The sequence below is a fragment of the Mugil cephalus genome, chromosome 22 (assembly GCF_022458985.1).
Source record: "Mugil cephalus isolate CIBA_MC_2020 chromosome 22, CIBA_Mcephalus_1.1, whole genome shotgun sequence".
Taxonomy (NCBI): Eukaryota; Metazoa; Chordata; class Actinopteri; order Mugiliformes; family Mugilidae; genus Mugil; species Mugil cephalus.
In genome coordinates, this window is record NC_061791.1 from 16,367,083 (window position 1) to 16,384,493 (window position 17,411).

Here is a 17,411-nt window from a genome sequence, read left to right on the forward strand (position 1 = left end):
CTTGATGACAGCTAAAAAAAAGCTTCAGGAATGGGTTTCTCAAGTGCGCGGGTGTATTGATTCGGCACTGGACTGATGCGGCGGTGTGCTTCCAACACTTCCCTGTCTGGTGAGTAAGTGTGTGTGAGCGCATTCCCCACCTGTTGCATTTGGGAGGGGGGGGGTTGAGAATGAGAGGCAGCTGTGCCCCTAATAACCCCCACCACCACCACACGCACATACACACGATACACTGACCCCGCTGCTACCGCCAGCTCCTCCGAACCAGAATGAGGCCAAAGCTCTTGACAATATCGTCTTACTCACGTACCCTCTCCTCAAGCGCTGAGAGTAACTGCTCTCATTGCGGCGATTTTATGCATGTACACACACACACACACAGCACAGCCAGGAATCAGCAGAGGGGCTGCGCAGTAACTGGATCTGGTCAGAGGGAATGCTGCTCATGTGTGGCATGTCAGGCCTTCCTTTGGATGCTCTTCTAAGGCTTGCTCTGTCTATTTACATCACACAAGGACTGGCCTTCTTTGCTTTTACTGACTTTTACTGCTTAGTCTCGTGTATGCCAATTCTTCTACTGCCAAATGTCTGTCTCCATGTGTTTCTAAATAAATATGAGCATCTTCACATCGAACACAAATTACAACTAAACAACAGACAACCCACCATCCATTAACTTGCGTACCATGTCCAATAGTGTATGGTGCAAGGACATAATTTCATAATTGTGTTAATTAGCCCACACCCACACACCTAATTTTAGTCAGCTATTTTAAGCAATGCACTTATAATACACTAATACAGTTTGGGCGCGTCAGAACCCATCCACCGTTTGTTAAACCGAACACTGCAGCCACACAACAGGCAAAAAGACGAAAGGCTACAAGTCATTTTTAATATAAGTCAATGGTATGAAGCCACAACCTTGAAACTTGTAGCTGCGTGAACGACACAAAGAACGTCAGGCTTGCACTGGCTTCAGTGTTGTCAGCATCAATCACATATCTGTTCATTTTCAAATGGGAGAACTTGAACAACACTTGATTGTGATGTCGCTGGCGAAGCTTGGCCGTTGTGCAGCATTGTTGTTCTTATTGCTAACATAGCATGGCATGAGATAGCACAGCTTAGCTTAGGGAAAAACTGATCAATTATCAGGGAGTTACACTCTGGACTACATATTTTAGTAAAACCAGAAAATACTACGCCAGATCTCTGCTTACTGATTTAATGAGAGACCAGGAATCCACTGAAAATGTAAATCTAATGTGACTTCTCCAGTCAAATTAAATTTACCTTTACCTCGCTATTATATCTTCTTATGAAGCAGTGACCCTGATCAAAAACAACTTCTGGCCTGAGATTGATATTCACTACAAACGCCACTGAGATGGGGTCAAATCTAACCCTCACCCTAACCCTAACCCTAACTCTAACCCAACCCATCAGTTTGTTGTCTAATGAAGCTCTAACTGGTCCTAATTATACATCCGAAAGCAACACCGGAATTGGCCAGCACCCTAGCACGCATGCCCCCCAAAAATTCTCCACTACTTGGCTACTTCACGTAGGCTATTTCTGGCCTAAACGAGACCAAAACCATCAGCAGATGACTGCGATACAAAATAGACTTTATACACTTGTGTTACCCACCTGGACTGCATCTCTTGAGTCTTGCTGGCGGACGGTGCGGTGCTGCTGGTCTGCTGGCTGAGCTCCACCAAGGACTGGTAGTACTGCTGCTGCTGTTGCTGCTGCTGCTTGTAGCGTGAGAGGATGAAGAAGAGGCCCAGGATGCTCTTTAGGTTGCCATTCCTGATCTCTGTGAGGACAAAAGGAAAGGAAAATGTTAACCGCAAAAAAACGTCAAGACGTGTTAGTGCACTTCATACAAGCATTCAGTTACAGCCGTACCTCAAGCATCCATGTGTTACTGCAACACAAAGTAATTTACAGCTCTGCCCTCCACCTTTTTAAGTGAACCAATGCATTTTCTTACAATAAGCCAATTTCTGAAAGTGAAAGTAATTCCAAACTTGTTTGTCATTTGTCTCAAACCAAACCGGTGTCCTGTGACGCAAAAGATAAATATTTTCCAGACCATGTATTGTGTCTTTCAAACACTATAAAATGAGCATATGTTGACTTTGAAAAAAAAAAAAAAAAAATCCACTTGGGGGATAAAGCTTGCAAGCACAGCTGTTGTGCAGCAAGCCTAAGAATTTTATAAGAACGATTATACGCTGGCTTTAACTGGTGTAGATTATATACACATAAACTGTGTATATATCATAGAGAGTTACGGCATAACAATCCAGAGTCCCTTAACTGTTTTATTCAGCATGAAGCAAGGATTAGTTTATACGGGAATAATTTAGGCCACGGCCCACGTGAAGATCCAGTTGTTAAAGACTAAAGCATCTCCTAACGTGAACACACAGCTGGGCAATTTAGGAGTGAAGCTCAGCATGAGAACCTGTGGGACTGGCAAATTTGGTGGCCAAAAAGTCCTAGAGAATATAACAGAAGTCAGTTACAGTTCGGCTTTTGCATAAAAATAAGGAACTGATAGTGTATTTGCAGGTGTTGTTGGTGCGGTGGTGGGTCGGAGGCAGAAGCGGCACATTTATCTGAATCAATAAAAGTGAAATCATGAAAATGTATGAGATAAAGGGCGAAAAATAAAAAACAGCTGAGTTGGATTTCGCTATCTCAGTGAAATAAGGCAGAAAACAGCTGCACCAAGACCATATTAGAAAGATAAAACACAATATACTCAAAGAAAACTCAGAGGTGAGAATTATGTATGAGAGTCAAAGTGATTTTATTCATGTTTGGGGGTATCAGGTCTCCAACAAAATGCCGCCACGCAGACGAAGTTACTCCTTAAAAGTGCTGAGCTGGCAACAGAAACACAGCTCCCAATCAATGAGTAACTTTGAGGAGTTAGTCTTCACTTCAACGGCTTCCGGTTTGATCTCAGACAAAACCCAAACACCTCTGGCACACTCCTACACACACAGCCGATGCAGGATGCAGCAGTCACAGAGGAGAAAGAATTGATCACTGTAGCCAACGCACCCATTTGTGAAATGGGCTTTTCATATCAAACCCTGAGTAAGAGTTGGCCCACAGAGACACAGGAAGGATGGCAGCGGCTGACGCAGAGGATTTTACTCCATTTTTCAGTCTGGTGGGACACAAACATTCTCCCCAGCCATCCATAGCCATGCTGTTTGGAGGCTGTGAATGTTAGAGAAGATTAATCTCTTGGGGGTGTTTTCCATTTTCTAACACCCGGAGGCGGCAATTTATACGAGGCCGTTGAGAGAATCCGAACAGTGGCGTTTTTTGTGCTTCAGGGAGAGACAGTGCCGCGGATTGAGTCAACCAATGAGCTTCTGGGGACTGAAACTTTGGTAACGGGTCAAATGAGCTGAAATGATATTTTTGAGGACAAGAGCAAGAAATATTCTCTGTTGAAAGAGAAGCCATCCTTGCAGTCGAGGGCCGCAGCCCATATAATGGTTTATGAAATATAAAGCAAACTTTAACGTACTTGCGTCGAGGTTACAGTGAAAACCTGGCAATTGATCTAATCAGGGCCTCAAGTTTGGCCTTCAAGCCTTGTCTCGATGTGAAAATGTATCCTTTTATGTGTTCCTAAATGTTGTATTTAATCAAACAACTTACACAACAACCTTGGGGCTAGGTGGTCCATTTTGACAAGAAAGGCAATTTAAATGTTTTCAATAGAAACCTGTGATACTGGCAGAGAGGATGTTAAAAGGGGTCAAGTCGACCATGTTTAAATTTTGACGAACAACCAGGTAATTTTTAGCCAATTTAAAAAAGAAAACACAATGATTCATTGATTAGATGGTGGGTCATTGCACCTCCAGTTAAACAGATAAAGACAAATTTATCCTTATTCTGCATACATTACCTAATGGGAGCTTAACAACTTCTGATTTTTAAGTCGAGTGATTAAAGTCGACCTTAGGCGATTAGTTGCCAATGATGTCACTCATAAAAACCCAGTAGAAAGTAAAGCTTTGCAACAGTGAATTCTGTATTATGAAGGCATTTCTGCAAGGTAACTGAAGCTTGAACATGGGCCGTAGACCACGTCATGCTCGGCAAACTCTCAACTCTGGTGCATTCACTGTTACTATTACGCATTGCAGTAGTACTACTAGTTTTATTGCATTTTGGGCATGTATGGGCTTCATATTAAGTCAAGTATTTCCACATACTGGATCTGTCTTCTTTGTGGCGTCCATGTTGTTACTGTCACAAGATTGGTGACGAGTCAACATGATGAATAAAGCTTCATTGCACAGAGGTGAGGTCAACTAATCGCTAGTTGACGAGTCTGAATAACCCCTATTACCTAGTCTTAAAAAAATATTCAAATGCATAAATTCATCACATTTACAGTAGGTATAACAGTTCATATAGTCTGTATATCTGTTGTGGGTGAACTCATTTAAAGAGAAAAGCACTTGAGTTCAACCATGTAAAGCACTACTTGTGTGTACTGCTCAACTGTACAAGACTCCTTTAAATTAGTTATTAAATTACTGAACACTCATTGATGTCTTTTTGCACCAATAGCCTCCAGGTATAAGGCTCAACATTGCAAAAAACTTCAATAACTTCATGACAAGGTACACTTGTAAGATCTTATATTGCAAGCAAGTTGCAAATAATTGGTTGTTGGCAGCCAACACCTCATTTCTCATGCAACTGTCTCAGAGCAAGATTTTTCATTATGTTTTCAGAAGTCAATACCGTTCCATATAAGGCGACACCAATTTTCAAGCACTTTTTCTGGCAGCATAGGCAACAGTTGCATTATAGTGGCTTTTCCTTCCACGATTTTGTGAAAGACATGATGTCTGCCACTCAGGGTGTTATTTGACCAAAGCGCTGCACGAGTCGGCTGAAACTTCAGAACTCTCCCTGTGTGTCATATTTTTTTCCCTCCTTTCTGTTGCACCATGTCAACTTTTCTAACACTTTTTTTTGTGAAAGAGAAAAAGACTGTTGGATTTCAAAGCAGCTTAGTAAAGCTACCATTAGACCATTTTGCCAGACGTTTCATCTTCTCCAAGCTCTTGCTGCTCTGGAGCAGCAGAAGGTAGGTAAGAGCTGCTGGTTGGCCCACGCTCAGTGAAAATGTGCTTTTGCTTCTGGAGACCTTTTAAGCGGCTGATGTGGTTTCAGTCAGGATTTTTTTTTTTTTTTTTTTTTTAATCTTATTTTGAGAGGTTACTTAATGAGTCATAGAGGACCTAGAAGGAAATGAAGGATAGGTTCAACTAAGGCACGGAAAAAAGAAAACAACTAGTGTAAGCACTGAAGGACAATACATGTCCTGTGGCTTTGTCTTTAGTTCTGATGTGGCCATTTATTCATGCTGTTGTATTGTTTAGCTTTCTAGCACTGGTCACATCACACATGGAACCATTTTTCTCCACAAAAAGGTTAAAGTCTCACTTCACTTTCTGGTAAGTGTGTCCCTGTTCCATCACAGCTAAGTTTAGAGGTACTAATGATCTTTTTTTTTTTTTTTTTAAAAAAGAAAAAAGAATGCACCAACCGAGGTCAAACAAGAGCAGGTCAAACTGTGTAGGTTGGCCATTAGCACTATAATCAATTAGAACCTGTTAAGAACCTGCTAAGGTCTCTTTTGCAGGGACCCTGGGGTGCAAAGAGGCTTTAATGACCTACTCTAAGGACCCCTCACTGTAACCCATTATCAGCTGCAGGAAATATGTGTTTTGTGGCTTTACACCTGCCTTTAAGGCTGGAAACAGTAGACTGAACTTCCTGTAGATAATTGTCACATTTTAGGTAGTAAATCTTAATGCTGTTGGCTGGATATATCTTTGTGACATGATGCGAAGAACCTAGCATTAGAAGAGGCTTTGGGAATATTTTTTTAGTTTTCTAGTAATGGCTAGTAATGGTAAATGACTGTATAAAAGTTTGTGTCAATCCCTCAAGTAGGTGTTTAGTTCTTTCAATAAGTATGGTCATTGTAGGAGTTAACTGCAATAATTGTTTTAGAGCATTTTTTCCCCAAATGAATGGCAGTCCAAAACAAGATTCATGGTCTCAGTAACAATAATAAAAAAAAAAAAAAAAACACAAAAAAGTGTGCTCCTCTCTTGAAGCCAAAACCCATTACAGGCCAGTGTTTTAATCATTCCTCCCATTGGATTCTAATTAACTGAGATTTGTTCTGTAGATCTTCTTAGTCAAATGCTCTATTTTTGTGTCTTCCATGGAACAAAAGGCCATCGACTTGATTTTGTTACGGCCTATACCCTCCCTCAGTGGAAACGTCTGCGGGGCGACTAAAAAACTCAATACGATGAATTTTTTCCGGAACTTTGGTTTACAGCCCGCCACCACAGAGATGCAAGGGGACTTTCTAGAGAGGTTATTGCTATAAGTAGGTTCTAAGTTCCTGTATGCACATCAAACGTCCCACTTCTTTTTTTTTGTTCCCACGCCTTGTAAAAACATAATAAAGACTGCGTATGCCAGGAAAGCCTTGGGCTGATTCAATTAGACATGGCCGCCGCGTACAACACACAAACGCACACAGCACATGCAAGAGAGAAGGATGGACTGAGTGAAGTCAGTGATGAAATGCATCAGCAACAGCAATGAAGAGGGTAACCCAATAGCCCATATATTTACAGACCCACTTTGAAATTCCAGGCCCAGCGAGTCACTTTGCTGCTTTTAGTGCCGTAGTTGAATTTAGAGCTGTCGGTCAGTGTGTCAGGCCATTAAACTATTTCTGCTGCCGGGGAGGTCAAGGACATACTCACCTCTTTAATGTTTAAAGGGGAGCAGGAACAGCATGGGGTCTGGGTGAATTCGGATCCTAAATAACAACTGGGGATACTCTGTGTTACTCTGCTATGAGAAGTGTATGTGCTAGAGTGGTCAGTCGATTAAAGAATTAAATTGCAATTAATCGCACGGTATCTAAAGTTAATGCATGATTAATCACAAATTAGTTACAAATTAATGACAATGCTTCTTTTGTTCCAAATTTACCACAAAGTAATATAGCATTCTATGCTGCAACAATCCAACACAATACTTTGAAAGGTCTGACTTTGGTGAGATGTTTTTGGGCTCTCTAAATGGTCTGTACATTGGTATTTCGGGCTCCGGTGGTAGCTCAGTTTGGGTCGACAGTGGACAGAATTCAGGTGACATTGATCTTGCTGTGAGTGCCATCTGGTGGGGCTTTGCCATTGGAGGACCCTGACATTTGTCCATCCAAGAGCTTTGCCACCCACTGCACTGCTATTACATGTCTGGTTTAGGGGTGAACTCGCAGAATGAGTGCCGGCTAGTTGCGTACATTAACACGTCCCTAGTTTTTTATGTACTTAGCACATGTACATTTAGTTCAATATAACAGACAAACATGAACGTCCTGCAGCTAGTGTACATTTCTACAACCTCTGCCTATGTGGTGTATCAGGTTTGTGCAGGTGTAAAATGGCGTACATCACTTGACGAGAATGTGCGTTTAGACTTCAAAAAGCTTATTTGCATTTGGTGAAAAAACGGCGGCTGGATTCGAGGAAATCTTTGCAGAAATCCTGGGTTGGTTGCGGGTTTTAAAATCGAGTAAAAGATGCAATCAACAGAGGCCACGCTACTGAAGTTTCTACTGTTACTACTTGTAGTAGAGACGAATTAAGCTGTTTCCATTGACAGACTTGGAGGGGATCTGGGGTTCAGTGTGATCACATATCGCCCACAGCTACAATTTCAACTCTGGCCTTGCGAGAAAATGTTAGGTTATCTATCGCACAATTTGGCAAACACTGGCTCAGTGTAGAACTCTGCTGAAGATAATGGCTGTCATATAAGTCATGTACAGCGTACCCTGATGGTTAGGAGGCGATTCCTTCTCTGCAGTTTTTATCCTTCCACCATCCACTCTGAAGCTCTAATGATTGCCTATACTGCCATAGAGAAAGCTAGAGATGGAGGAACTGTCTGCACTGTCATGATACCGACGTGGTAAATTCCATTGGGAAGTATAATATCACGTCTTGGAAATTTAACCAGCTTTCTGAAGACATTTGGTAATGTGAAGAAATGGAAATCTACCCACAAAGGGTTGGGTGGTGCTGGAGCCGAATGAATTTTCCAGGTCTTGAAATTAAAAAAAAAAAAAAAATACAAACAGATCCTTCTTCTGCTGCTCCATTGATTTAATTATGAGTTTAATAAGGCCCTGAATTACTTATTGTTTATTCATCCTACCTTCTGCTGAGAGCCCTTGCACATTCACTCCTCTGGCGTCCAGGAAACTGAGGCAGGCGTCCACATTCTCAATCTGCGGAGAAGACGGCAGACGTTCAGCACAAAGGACAGACACAACAAGAATGTGACGATATTTAACATGCAATGGGCCTAAATGTCTTGGGGCAGAGGGCTCAGAGGACGCGTCAGATCAGCATTATTACCCATAAAGCACATCATTGTGTGGTTATTACCCGACCCCCGCACAACCCTGGGACCCGGCTGCATGACACACTGACCGGAGTGTGTCGCCACCTACACAGCTCGGCGCACACCCAGTACATGCATACAAGGGAGGCAACACTCATGTGTACACACAATGCTAGTCAGCAGCCAAGCACACCAACCTGACGCATTCAAATAGCAACGTTTAAACACGCACAAAAATAATGCAGAAGCACTTATGCACACAAAGTAGACAGAGGGGAGTGGGAAAAAGCATACATTTACGCTCAAACACCGACTGGGAAAGTCTGGCCAGCTCGAGGGCTTGCAGCCAAAAATTCTCACGGACGAAAACTCGCATCAGTGTCACAAAGAGCCACAGACGTCGCAGTTATTCGGGGGATTTTCTGCCTTCCTTGACAGCGGCTAACCGGTGGCTTCATTAGCATCGTGGCCAGCCGCCAGTTCCCCTCAGGAGGTCTTTTATGACGGGGTCAGAGATCAAATCGCTCTGCTTCAACACAGTGTGTCAAGGCCACACAAAGGGCAGCCCGGGCAATTCAGCCAGACGTCCAGCGGGCGACGATTGAATTGATGATTCATGAGCTGTAACTCCCCTTTAGCTCTGTGAGTGAGTCTCTCTCTCTCTCTCTGTCTCCATCTAGTTCTCTTTTAAATGCATGCTTACTCGGTTTCTCTTTCTCTCTTTATTAGCAATAGGGAGACTTTGTAGGATCAGGATAATGAGTCATATCTGCACGAAGGCTGCTCCGAGCCCCCCTGAATTACACTGTCTTCAGAGGCTTAATAATATATCTCGGAGTGAAGTAGCTCAGGGCACAAAAACACAGAGAACACGGTGGTCTTTTAAAAGTTGCGCACGAGAACTGTTGTGTAGCCATAATATGACAAATAAGAAGACATAACATTACAAACTTTCTGAGAACAAGGGGAACTCTCTTCCACACCATCAAAATCTCATCCCTGCCCTTGTCCAGTCGCCCATCTCCACTTCACTCTGGTTTGAGGTCCAGCTTATATCCTCCCCCACCACTCCCCATGTCGTACCTTTATCCATCTTACCCTCTGTATACCATCGTTATCCATCTGCCTACCGTCCTGTTGCTATTCTTAAATGCATTATATATAAAGAATCCAGACCCACTCACAAATTTTTGTTGGCAGAAAGTTGGTGTGAAACCGCTAAAGTGGGATAAGGTTATGCTCTGGCAAAGATCTGTCAGTGCAGTCAAAGTGCTCGGCCAGGCAAACTGCGACACAGTCGTACACGTCATCCGAGCACTGTGGAGTCGGTACTGAGATGAAAGAGATAAAAAGTGGAATAACTTTAAAGGACAAACTGATCGTCTGAAGCGCACCTAATTATGACATCCCGACGGAGCGTGACCAAACTAAACGGCATGTCCACACAAGATTGTTGCACCGCAAATGGTCTTTCTCACCACCGGTAATCCCATTCACACTGCCGCCACAGCCTCGACTCAAGGGCACCTCTGACACAGTTGTTGAAGAACAACACCTCACTGACAGTCACTTTCTCTGCACAGACTGAGATATTTATACTGGCTGAATCAACAGGGACACCAGTGCCACTACAATTCACACACCGAGCTTCTCCATCTGCCTGACACAGCTCACAACCTCCCACTTCACCGCACGCATTTCTCACAGCGGGGCACCAAACCACCTCATATGTGGGCTTCTATATTCTCTCACACACACGTGTGCCCTGATGCTAGCTTGTTTGATTATCCCACACACACTCTCAGAAGTTTGTACGTGGGGAGACATGTGCAGAGCAGAATTTGTGAATGCTCATTACTTCGCTCTAATTAGACTCTGAGTATGAAGACGGGTTTTGGATGTAGGAGTTCTCCGAGTGTTTATGTCTGCCAAAACTAACCGCCTATAGGCGCAGATGATGTGTAATCAAAAACGTTTACATGATAACAGCCATTCTTATCGACAGACAACTCAATTAAGCTCATTCAGTTGCAAATATATACAGCGCGAGGCCTGGTGCTGAACCACCGCACGTCTTACCCGCAGGCAGTGTCTGTGTGTTTAATAGCTGATGAAGACAAAAAAGAGTGAACGCATAAACACACAGTAAATCTGTACAGTTGAAGACGGATCGTTGTCTTTGTTTTAAAGAAGAGCCGCTGGAGAAACCCACAAATCTTTCCTCTAAGCCTTCGAGTGACAAGCCCAAACAGAAAACTCTGAGGCTCTCCGGCGAAACCGCTGTTTGTTTTTAGTCGGCATTAACGCTAAAATGACGTAAACAAGCGGAATGATGATTGAAGGTGTTGATGACGGCTAGGGCATTAATGTTCCGCAGGGCTCTGGCGATGTTCAACTGCTAGTTTGGTGGGCGGTTTGGCTTTGTGGCGTCCTATAACAGCCCCAAGAGAAACCGACATCATTAATTTTTCCAACGCAGGCTGGCATCACACAGATCCACATAAGCAGTTAAAGGCAATTTGGAGAGGGGGTATTTTGACGAGGCGCACTTCACCAAATCGACCGAGTACATAAAGCCGAAGCACATTTTGAGGATTGACAGCGGGGCGTATGTCCAACATGCACTGAGGGAAGGAAACTTGCCATTAAGCCTGGGAGAATTATGAGGGGGGGCTGTTGAATTTCTTTGATAATCAGTTTCAATTAAGCTAAGTTGCATTTGTAGAGCTACGCTACAAACCTAAATTGCACTCCAACTAACAGAAAGCACAGATGGACTTTTAAAACGGCTGAGTGACAGAAGACTAAAATTGTTCCCTGGTTCAACTGAGCTTCCGCAGTCTTGTATTACTCACAGGAGTGGCAGCAGCCCTTCAGGAGGTGAAGACTAAGTTTTAGGCAGTTTGATCCCTGGTAAATGGACGACACGTCAAAATGTACTTAAGCAGGATGCTAATCTCTGAGTTGCTACCAGTGCCCAGCAATAGCGTGAACCGATTGGTAGTTGTGTCATTGTTACTGTTAGGTAGCTTACTTTTTGCTTGCAAACCATTGCAAACCAGACCAAGGCTCCAAATTTGTTGTTTAATGTTGATACTGGGAATGGGAATTCTCAGGTAGACATGAGTTCTGATCACCTTTACCTACACTAGGTAAAGGTGAGGAGCTAGGGCTAGGGCTCACCAGAGTAATCAAGTGGACACAAACCACTTGCAAAAACAATACTACCGTGGGATTGTCACCACGTTGAAAGTCTACCGTTATCCAACACTCCTTCAAAACACTGGACATTGTTGCTCTTTATACCTCGATTTTGTTTAAAGTGGTTCATAAAAAAACAACAAAAGAATATTTACAAAAAATAAGAATAGAGGTGTGGAGACTAATTGTGTTAATGTCAGTCTATCGTGGATATCATATTTATTATATGAACTCATAAAACTATGGTTGGATAGTATTTTCACAAAAACAAAAGCATCAAAACTTATATTTACTTAAGAAGCTGTGTTTTCTTTAGGTTTTCTTCTTCTCCACTGAACCTCCTCCTAATTACCTCCTAATATATTTATTTGATTTTTCATATTTTTATAGATTGAGTTTGTATTTTTAAAAGATCAGATGTCATAGCACTTATTGTAACAACATGACCCCTTTTCTCTAAGTGAATTTACTTTTGGTAAGGCTCTATAGCAAAGCTATAGCAGTTCTAGAGTACACTGGCATGTTCCCTCACTCTTTCCACTTCAGTAAGACTTGGTGAGACACAAAATGAGACACTGGCTGCATCTGCATGTTTAGCAGCATAATTCCTGCAAGTCCTTCCTCGGCTGTGAAAAGAGAGCGCTGGGGCGCGTTGGGCCTCTCTAAAGGTATCAAGTGACTGATGCATGATGGCTGGAATTGGAAAGTGTTATCCCTTAGATGCAACTGTCAAATACAAATGGGCCAACACCTCAATTACCACTTCCTACGGGACAGAAAACAACCTCCTTCAAGACACGACTGGAAAACCAGGCGTTAGCGCTTTGTAGCACATGCTCCATAATTGAGGGGTTTTACTCAAAATGCTATATATCCACTGGAAAATACATGCCACCTTAAATCCTTCAGTCAGTTTTTCAGAAACACAGATGACTCAAGCTTTACTAATGGAGCTATTTTGTGACTAAATCTTGGGTGACTCCTTTCACTCCAACTGACTTCAAGTTTGTCTTTCCAGTCTGATTTACTTTGAAGCCAGTGGATACTGTCAGTGTTCATTCACATATGTTACATACACAAGAAAGCACTACTTAAATGTTGGACAGTCACTAGATACTGTCTTTGTGTGTGTGTGTGTGTTTTCCATTATGTTAAAGAGTTTACTGGCTTTTACAGTATCCTTTCTTTGGCTCGAGGCAGAAATCAAAGTTGGGTGATGAGTCAGGTGAATTCAAATAAACCATTCACTTCAAACCACTGTGTCATCTTTTTAGGCGTTTCCCCAAGCGCATCCAAATCGATAGTAACTAAACGTAACAAAAATGAGTTTTGCTTCAGAAATCCCTGCATCAAAGTTCACTTCTGTCTTCTATTCAGCACGAACGATCGAATGTTGTTAAGATGAATGCACACTTTTTGCACCTATTAATTCCTTCTGGTGCTTGAAACTTGATGAGGCAGAGCTCATCGCTCATGCGGAGACGACACATAACTGGGATGCTTCTTTATAGCCAGAATATACTTTATTAATCATATCTGCCGGGGCCGCTCGCTTTGAAATCCAAACGTTTACAAGGAGTCAAAGCCAAATCCCTCCGCTTTCCAAAGCTGAGTTGTAGCCCAAAGGTTTTGAAAACAGAACGTTTGTTTTTTTCCAGTGAATAGCCAAGGCCTTGAAGGACATGGAAGCTTAGGATACTGCACTACACAGTCAGGATGTGCAGCCACTCAGTCTTCCTTCTTCCAAACATTGCATTTCTCTTAGTGTCCATGACCTCTCTATCAACTCTTCTCTTCAGATCGCGGTTCTGGCGCTTCCACTGGTCTCATCCAAGCCAACAGCCCACTGCTTCCACTTTCACCCCACACCCTGTCACTGACGATGCGTACGCAGCGGACAGCTGCAGACAGGCGACGAATCAAAACAGATGAAATGGAACCGAGTTTTAGAGCAGCTGATGAGCAGAGGGGAGGCTGGGTTAAAGGATCCTGTCTCATAATCCAGGGATCATCACTCGTCACGTCAAAATCCGCAGCAAAGAAACGTTTTCTCGTCCCTCATCAGCCGAAGAACTGTTTCCTGTAATATTGATCACAGTGGCAGTCTCTGCAATCCCTCACTCCGTCTGAAATCTTTCATGTCTGTTTGATAAAGATTTGAGGTTACTGCTCTTTTTTTTTTTTTGGAAGCATCACATGTGTAAACTCAAAAACATCCAGATTCATCCGGGCGTCTCGGGCTTCCAAAGCTGACGTTTGCATCCACAGCCGCCTAAATGTTATGAAACGCTGTGCCATAAAACTTTTTCTCAACTCAAGAAAACTAAACTAAAATGATTCAATTCAAGTAGCCGAAGCTCCACAGACAAAACAAGCTCCCTGTCCATATTTAGCGCATCATAGTTTATATTCTTGTAAATAAAACTACTTTTTTTTTTTTTAACAGCTGTGACCTCCATGGTTCTCCAGCATATAAACACTCGTGATGTATAATCAACAGGATCTGCACGGCAACACAAGCATATATCTTGGAGGGCGTCCATGTTGCATCTGCTGCACAGGCAGGGTGTGTGTCCACATGTGTGCGTAGGCCAGGAGTGAGTGAGTGAATGGCAGAGAGACGGAGAGAGAGAGAGAGAGAGAGAGAGAGAGAGAGAGAGAGAGAGAGAGAGAGAGAGAGAGAGAGAGAGAGAGAGAGAGAGAGAGAGAGAGAGAGAGAGTCAAACAAATATGCTTTATGGATGACAGAGAGTCACCTCATCAATCTGGGTTAATCTCTTTTAATCTGTTCTCACTGTCTGAGTCAGATCTCATTATCGTTTGCAGTTGATGATGTGGTAATCAAAAACAAAAGCAAGACTGCTCATGTGGTCTCTTCATCAGTCCCCTTTCTTTCCTTTAAGTTCTCAGCTGTATTTTCTTCCGCACACGGCATCGGGATCCACATCACATTTGCTTGAAATGTGACCCCAATTAGATTTCCATAGATGCATCTCAAGTTTGCCACCCATTGCCACCCGACGCACAACTGCAAGGCGCTATGCAAAATCTATGTTGTCACTAGCATAGCCCTATGCAGGAACATCATTGGGACCAACAGTCCTGGAATAGATGCTGAAAACAATTGTCTCCTGTCACTAAAAGGAATCGACCCAAACAAGGCGGTGTCATCAGCGTACACTCACAGTTACACTTTTGTCAACCCCTGCCCATAGATGTCTGGTCACAAATCTAATCTGATCACTTGCAAGTGGCAGTGTGGACATTTTGTCCCAAAGATTTGATGTGAGAATTAAATTGGGTTAAGCTGCAGTCTGAACAAAGCAGCCCTTGGATCCCTAGCATGTCGCGGGTCAAGTATACTTGTATACACTCCTCATGGTTGCTAAAAATTCACATCTTTCAAACTCCATGTCACAAGTTTGCAAATGTCATGTGTTAAAGTTCCCGTGAGTGATGGCACACAATGATCTCAGACTTGACAAAGCTCCTACAGACCCACAGAAGACATTACACAACCCTTACCCCACCTCCAAAAGCTACATAGCTAAGTAGCGTGACACTTCAACTTAAAATAGTGAGAGACAGAAATTTATCTCAGTTAACGTCCTATAAGTTGACCACGCTGCAAATAACTAAAAAAATGCTGACACATTAATTTTAAAGTTAAATTCAGTACACTAAGTTATTTCTAGGAATGCCAGAAGACAACTTTACATATCTCATGATGGGTTCTACGCTAACACCAGATGAGAGGGAATGATATGCCTGTCTTTCTCGCATGTCCAATGTCACAACGCTGTTCTGAGTAGGTAAACATCACCTGATGACAAATACAATTGACAGGCTACTGATAGAACTATCATTACGTCGCCCCTCCACTAGGCTCACGTGGCTCAGCAGTGCTCACATTGTTAAACAAATCCTTTCATTTGTCTTTAAGCCTTCCTCACATTTAACTATTTTCTGATCAAAATAAATTTGAGGTGCCAGTGGAGGCCATCTAAACTAGTAATACTGAGTTATAATACAAGACGTCTCCATCAAACAGTGATATCGGATTAAACAGGAAACCATCTAGGAGGGTAGTAACATTTTACATACATTGGAGCTATAAATGAGCCCCGCTAAATGAGATCTGAGCGCCTTGACATGAAGTTTACAAGGCAAAAAAAATTTAAAAAAAAAGAGCACACAGGACAGTGGGTCCTGTTTTTGAACTAGGAGTATTGCTTGAATAGTCTCCAGGCGTTCAGTGAGCATTTTCAGTGCATGACGCTGTCATCCCAAATGTTAAATGTTCGAGGCAGTTTTCTCTGCTGCAGTGCACTTTATTTTTGCATGCCCTCCTTCCATATTTTCTTCCATCCATTTAGATAATAAGGACACACAGTGTATACTGTACATTTTCCTTTGGAAATCTGATCTAAATCGCAACGTAAGACCTCAACAGAGAGCAGAGATGCCTTATAGTCAACCCATTTATCGAGATCAGATATGGTGAGGGTCAAGAAGTTTTACATTATTGAAACTGACAAAGCTAGTACAAGCAGTGAGTGAGAGACAATGGGACTCCCGGGGGGTTGTTCACCTCCTCTGTCCCCTTGGTTTCATATAAAGCTGGCGCAATAAAGCGTATAATGTGCGAGGACAAAAGTTACAATCGTTTTTAAGAGTCAGCAGAATTCCAGTGAGAGTAATGGGAGTAAAAAATATAGCTACAGCAAAGTCATGAAGGTTGACTTTTTAAGCAAATAGTGAGAGCAAATGACAAGCCTCTTTTTGTTCCTGAGGGGAGGGATGAGAATGAGGCGCTTAGAGATCACTTGCAGCCGTGACACATGCAATGTCACGCTGCCTGTGGCTGAGGGATGCAAGGCGTGCCGGGTTCACTAAGGGCAGGGAGGGAAGCTAACGGCTCATGCCAAGGTGTCCTGATTTTGAATGAGGTGCCACTGGGTCTGTGAGCAATATCACAGGATGAAGACCGATACAGGATCAATAGGAGAAAAGAAATGAGCAAAACAGTAAAGAAGTAGGTTAAAGAAGGAGTGGAAAGATTATTTGACAGCAAATAAAGGAAGAGTCAGAAAAGCCAAAGGAGAATGCAGCTGGTGTGTCGGCGTCATGCAAACTGTGCCAGATCAAAGGTTAGCAGTCCTTCACTGTGTTCGTTTAACAAGCCAGCTCTGCGCTCCCTTAACAGAACATCTGCCCATGTCGTTCAGTTTTAATGAGTGATTAAAAGCTTTCAATTGAGCTACAAGTGAGCCTGTAACGAGACCTGGGGCGCTCTGTTCATGTCACAAACATATGACAGGGTCGACCTGTGCGCCAGAACACACACCTCTTCCAGTAAAAAAAAAAAAGAAAAGAAAAAAAAGAGGCCTGCAGAAGAACAGAGAAAATGAGAAAATGGTCACAAAGGTCCTGTTCAGACTTTGCTTTAAAATCCATCCAGGGCCATCCAAACGAAAGTGGCGAGCCAGAGGTACAGGTGTGAACACACCCAAGACGCTCGGAGGTTGTATTTCAATGCACATTTGGAGGTGGCCTGAGATGAATTTAACAGCTTTCCTCTGGTAGTATGAACACACAATGCATTCTGGGTCAGATTAAAGACCACCTACTCAGCAGGGTGCTCACCAAGCTTATAAATGATTGTCAGCAAAGGAAAAAGCACCGTAAGTGATATTAAAGGCTCTCAACAG

The 17,411-nt window shown here is 42.8% G+C and overlaps 1 protein-coding gene across 13 annotated transcripts in view; it reads right to left on the reverse strand.

Moving 5' to 3' along the window:
* nav3 (neuron navigator 3) overlaps positions 1-17,411 on the reverse strand; it is a 407,174-nt gene that overhangs the window by 102,048 nt on the left and 287,715 nt on the right. For all 13 annotated transcript variants that reach the window (XR_007111316.1, XM_047575822.1, XM_047575819.1 and 10 more), the window contains 2 exons: positions 8,311-8,383; positions 1,654-1,822 (listed from right to left, as the gene is read on the reverse strand). Coding sequence is in view for 12 of the 13 variants with exons in the window: in XM_047575822.1 (XP_047431778.1) it covers positions 1,654-1,822; positions 8,311-8,383 (242 nt within the window). In the remaining variant the exon portion in view is untranslated. The remainder of the gene's footprint in view (positions 1-1,653; positions 1,823-8,310; positions 8,384-17,411) is intronic.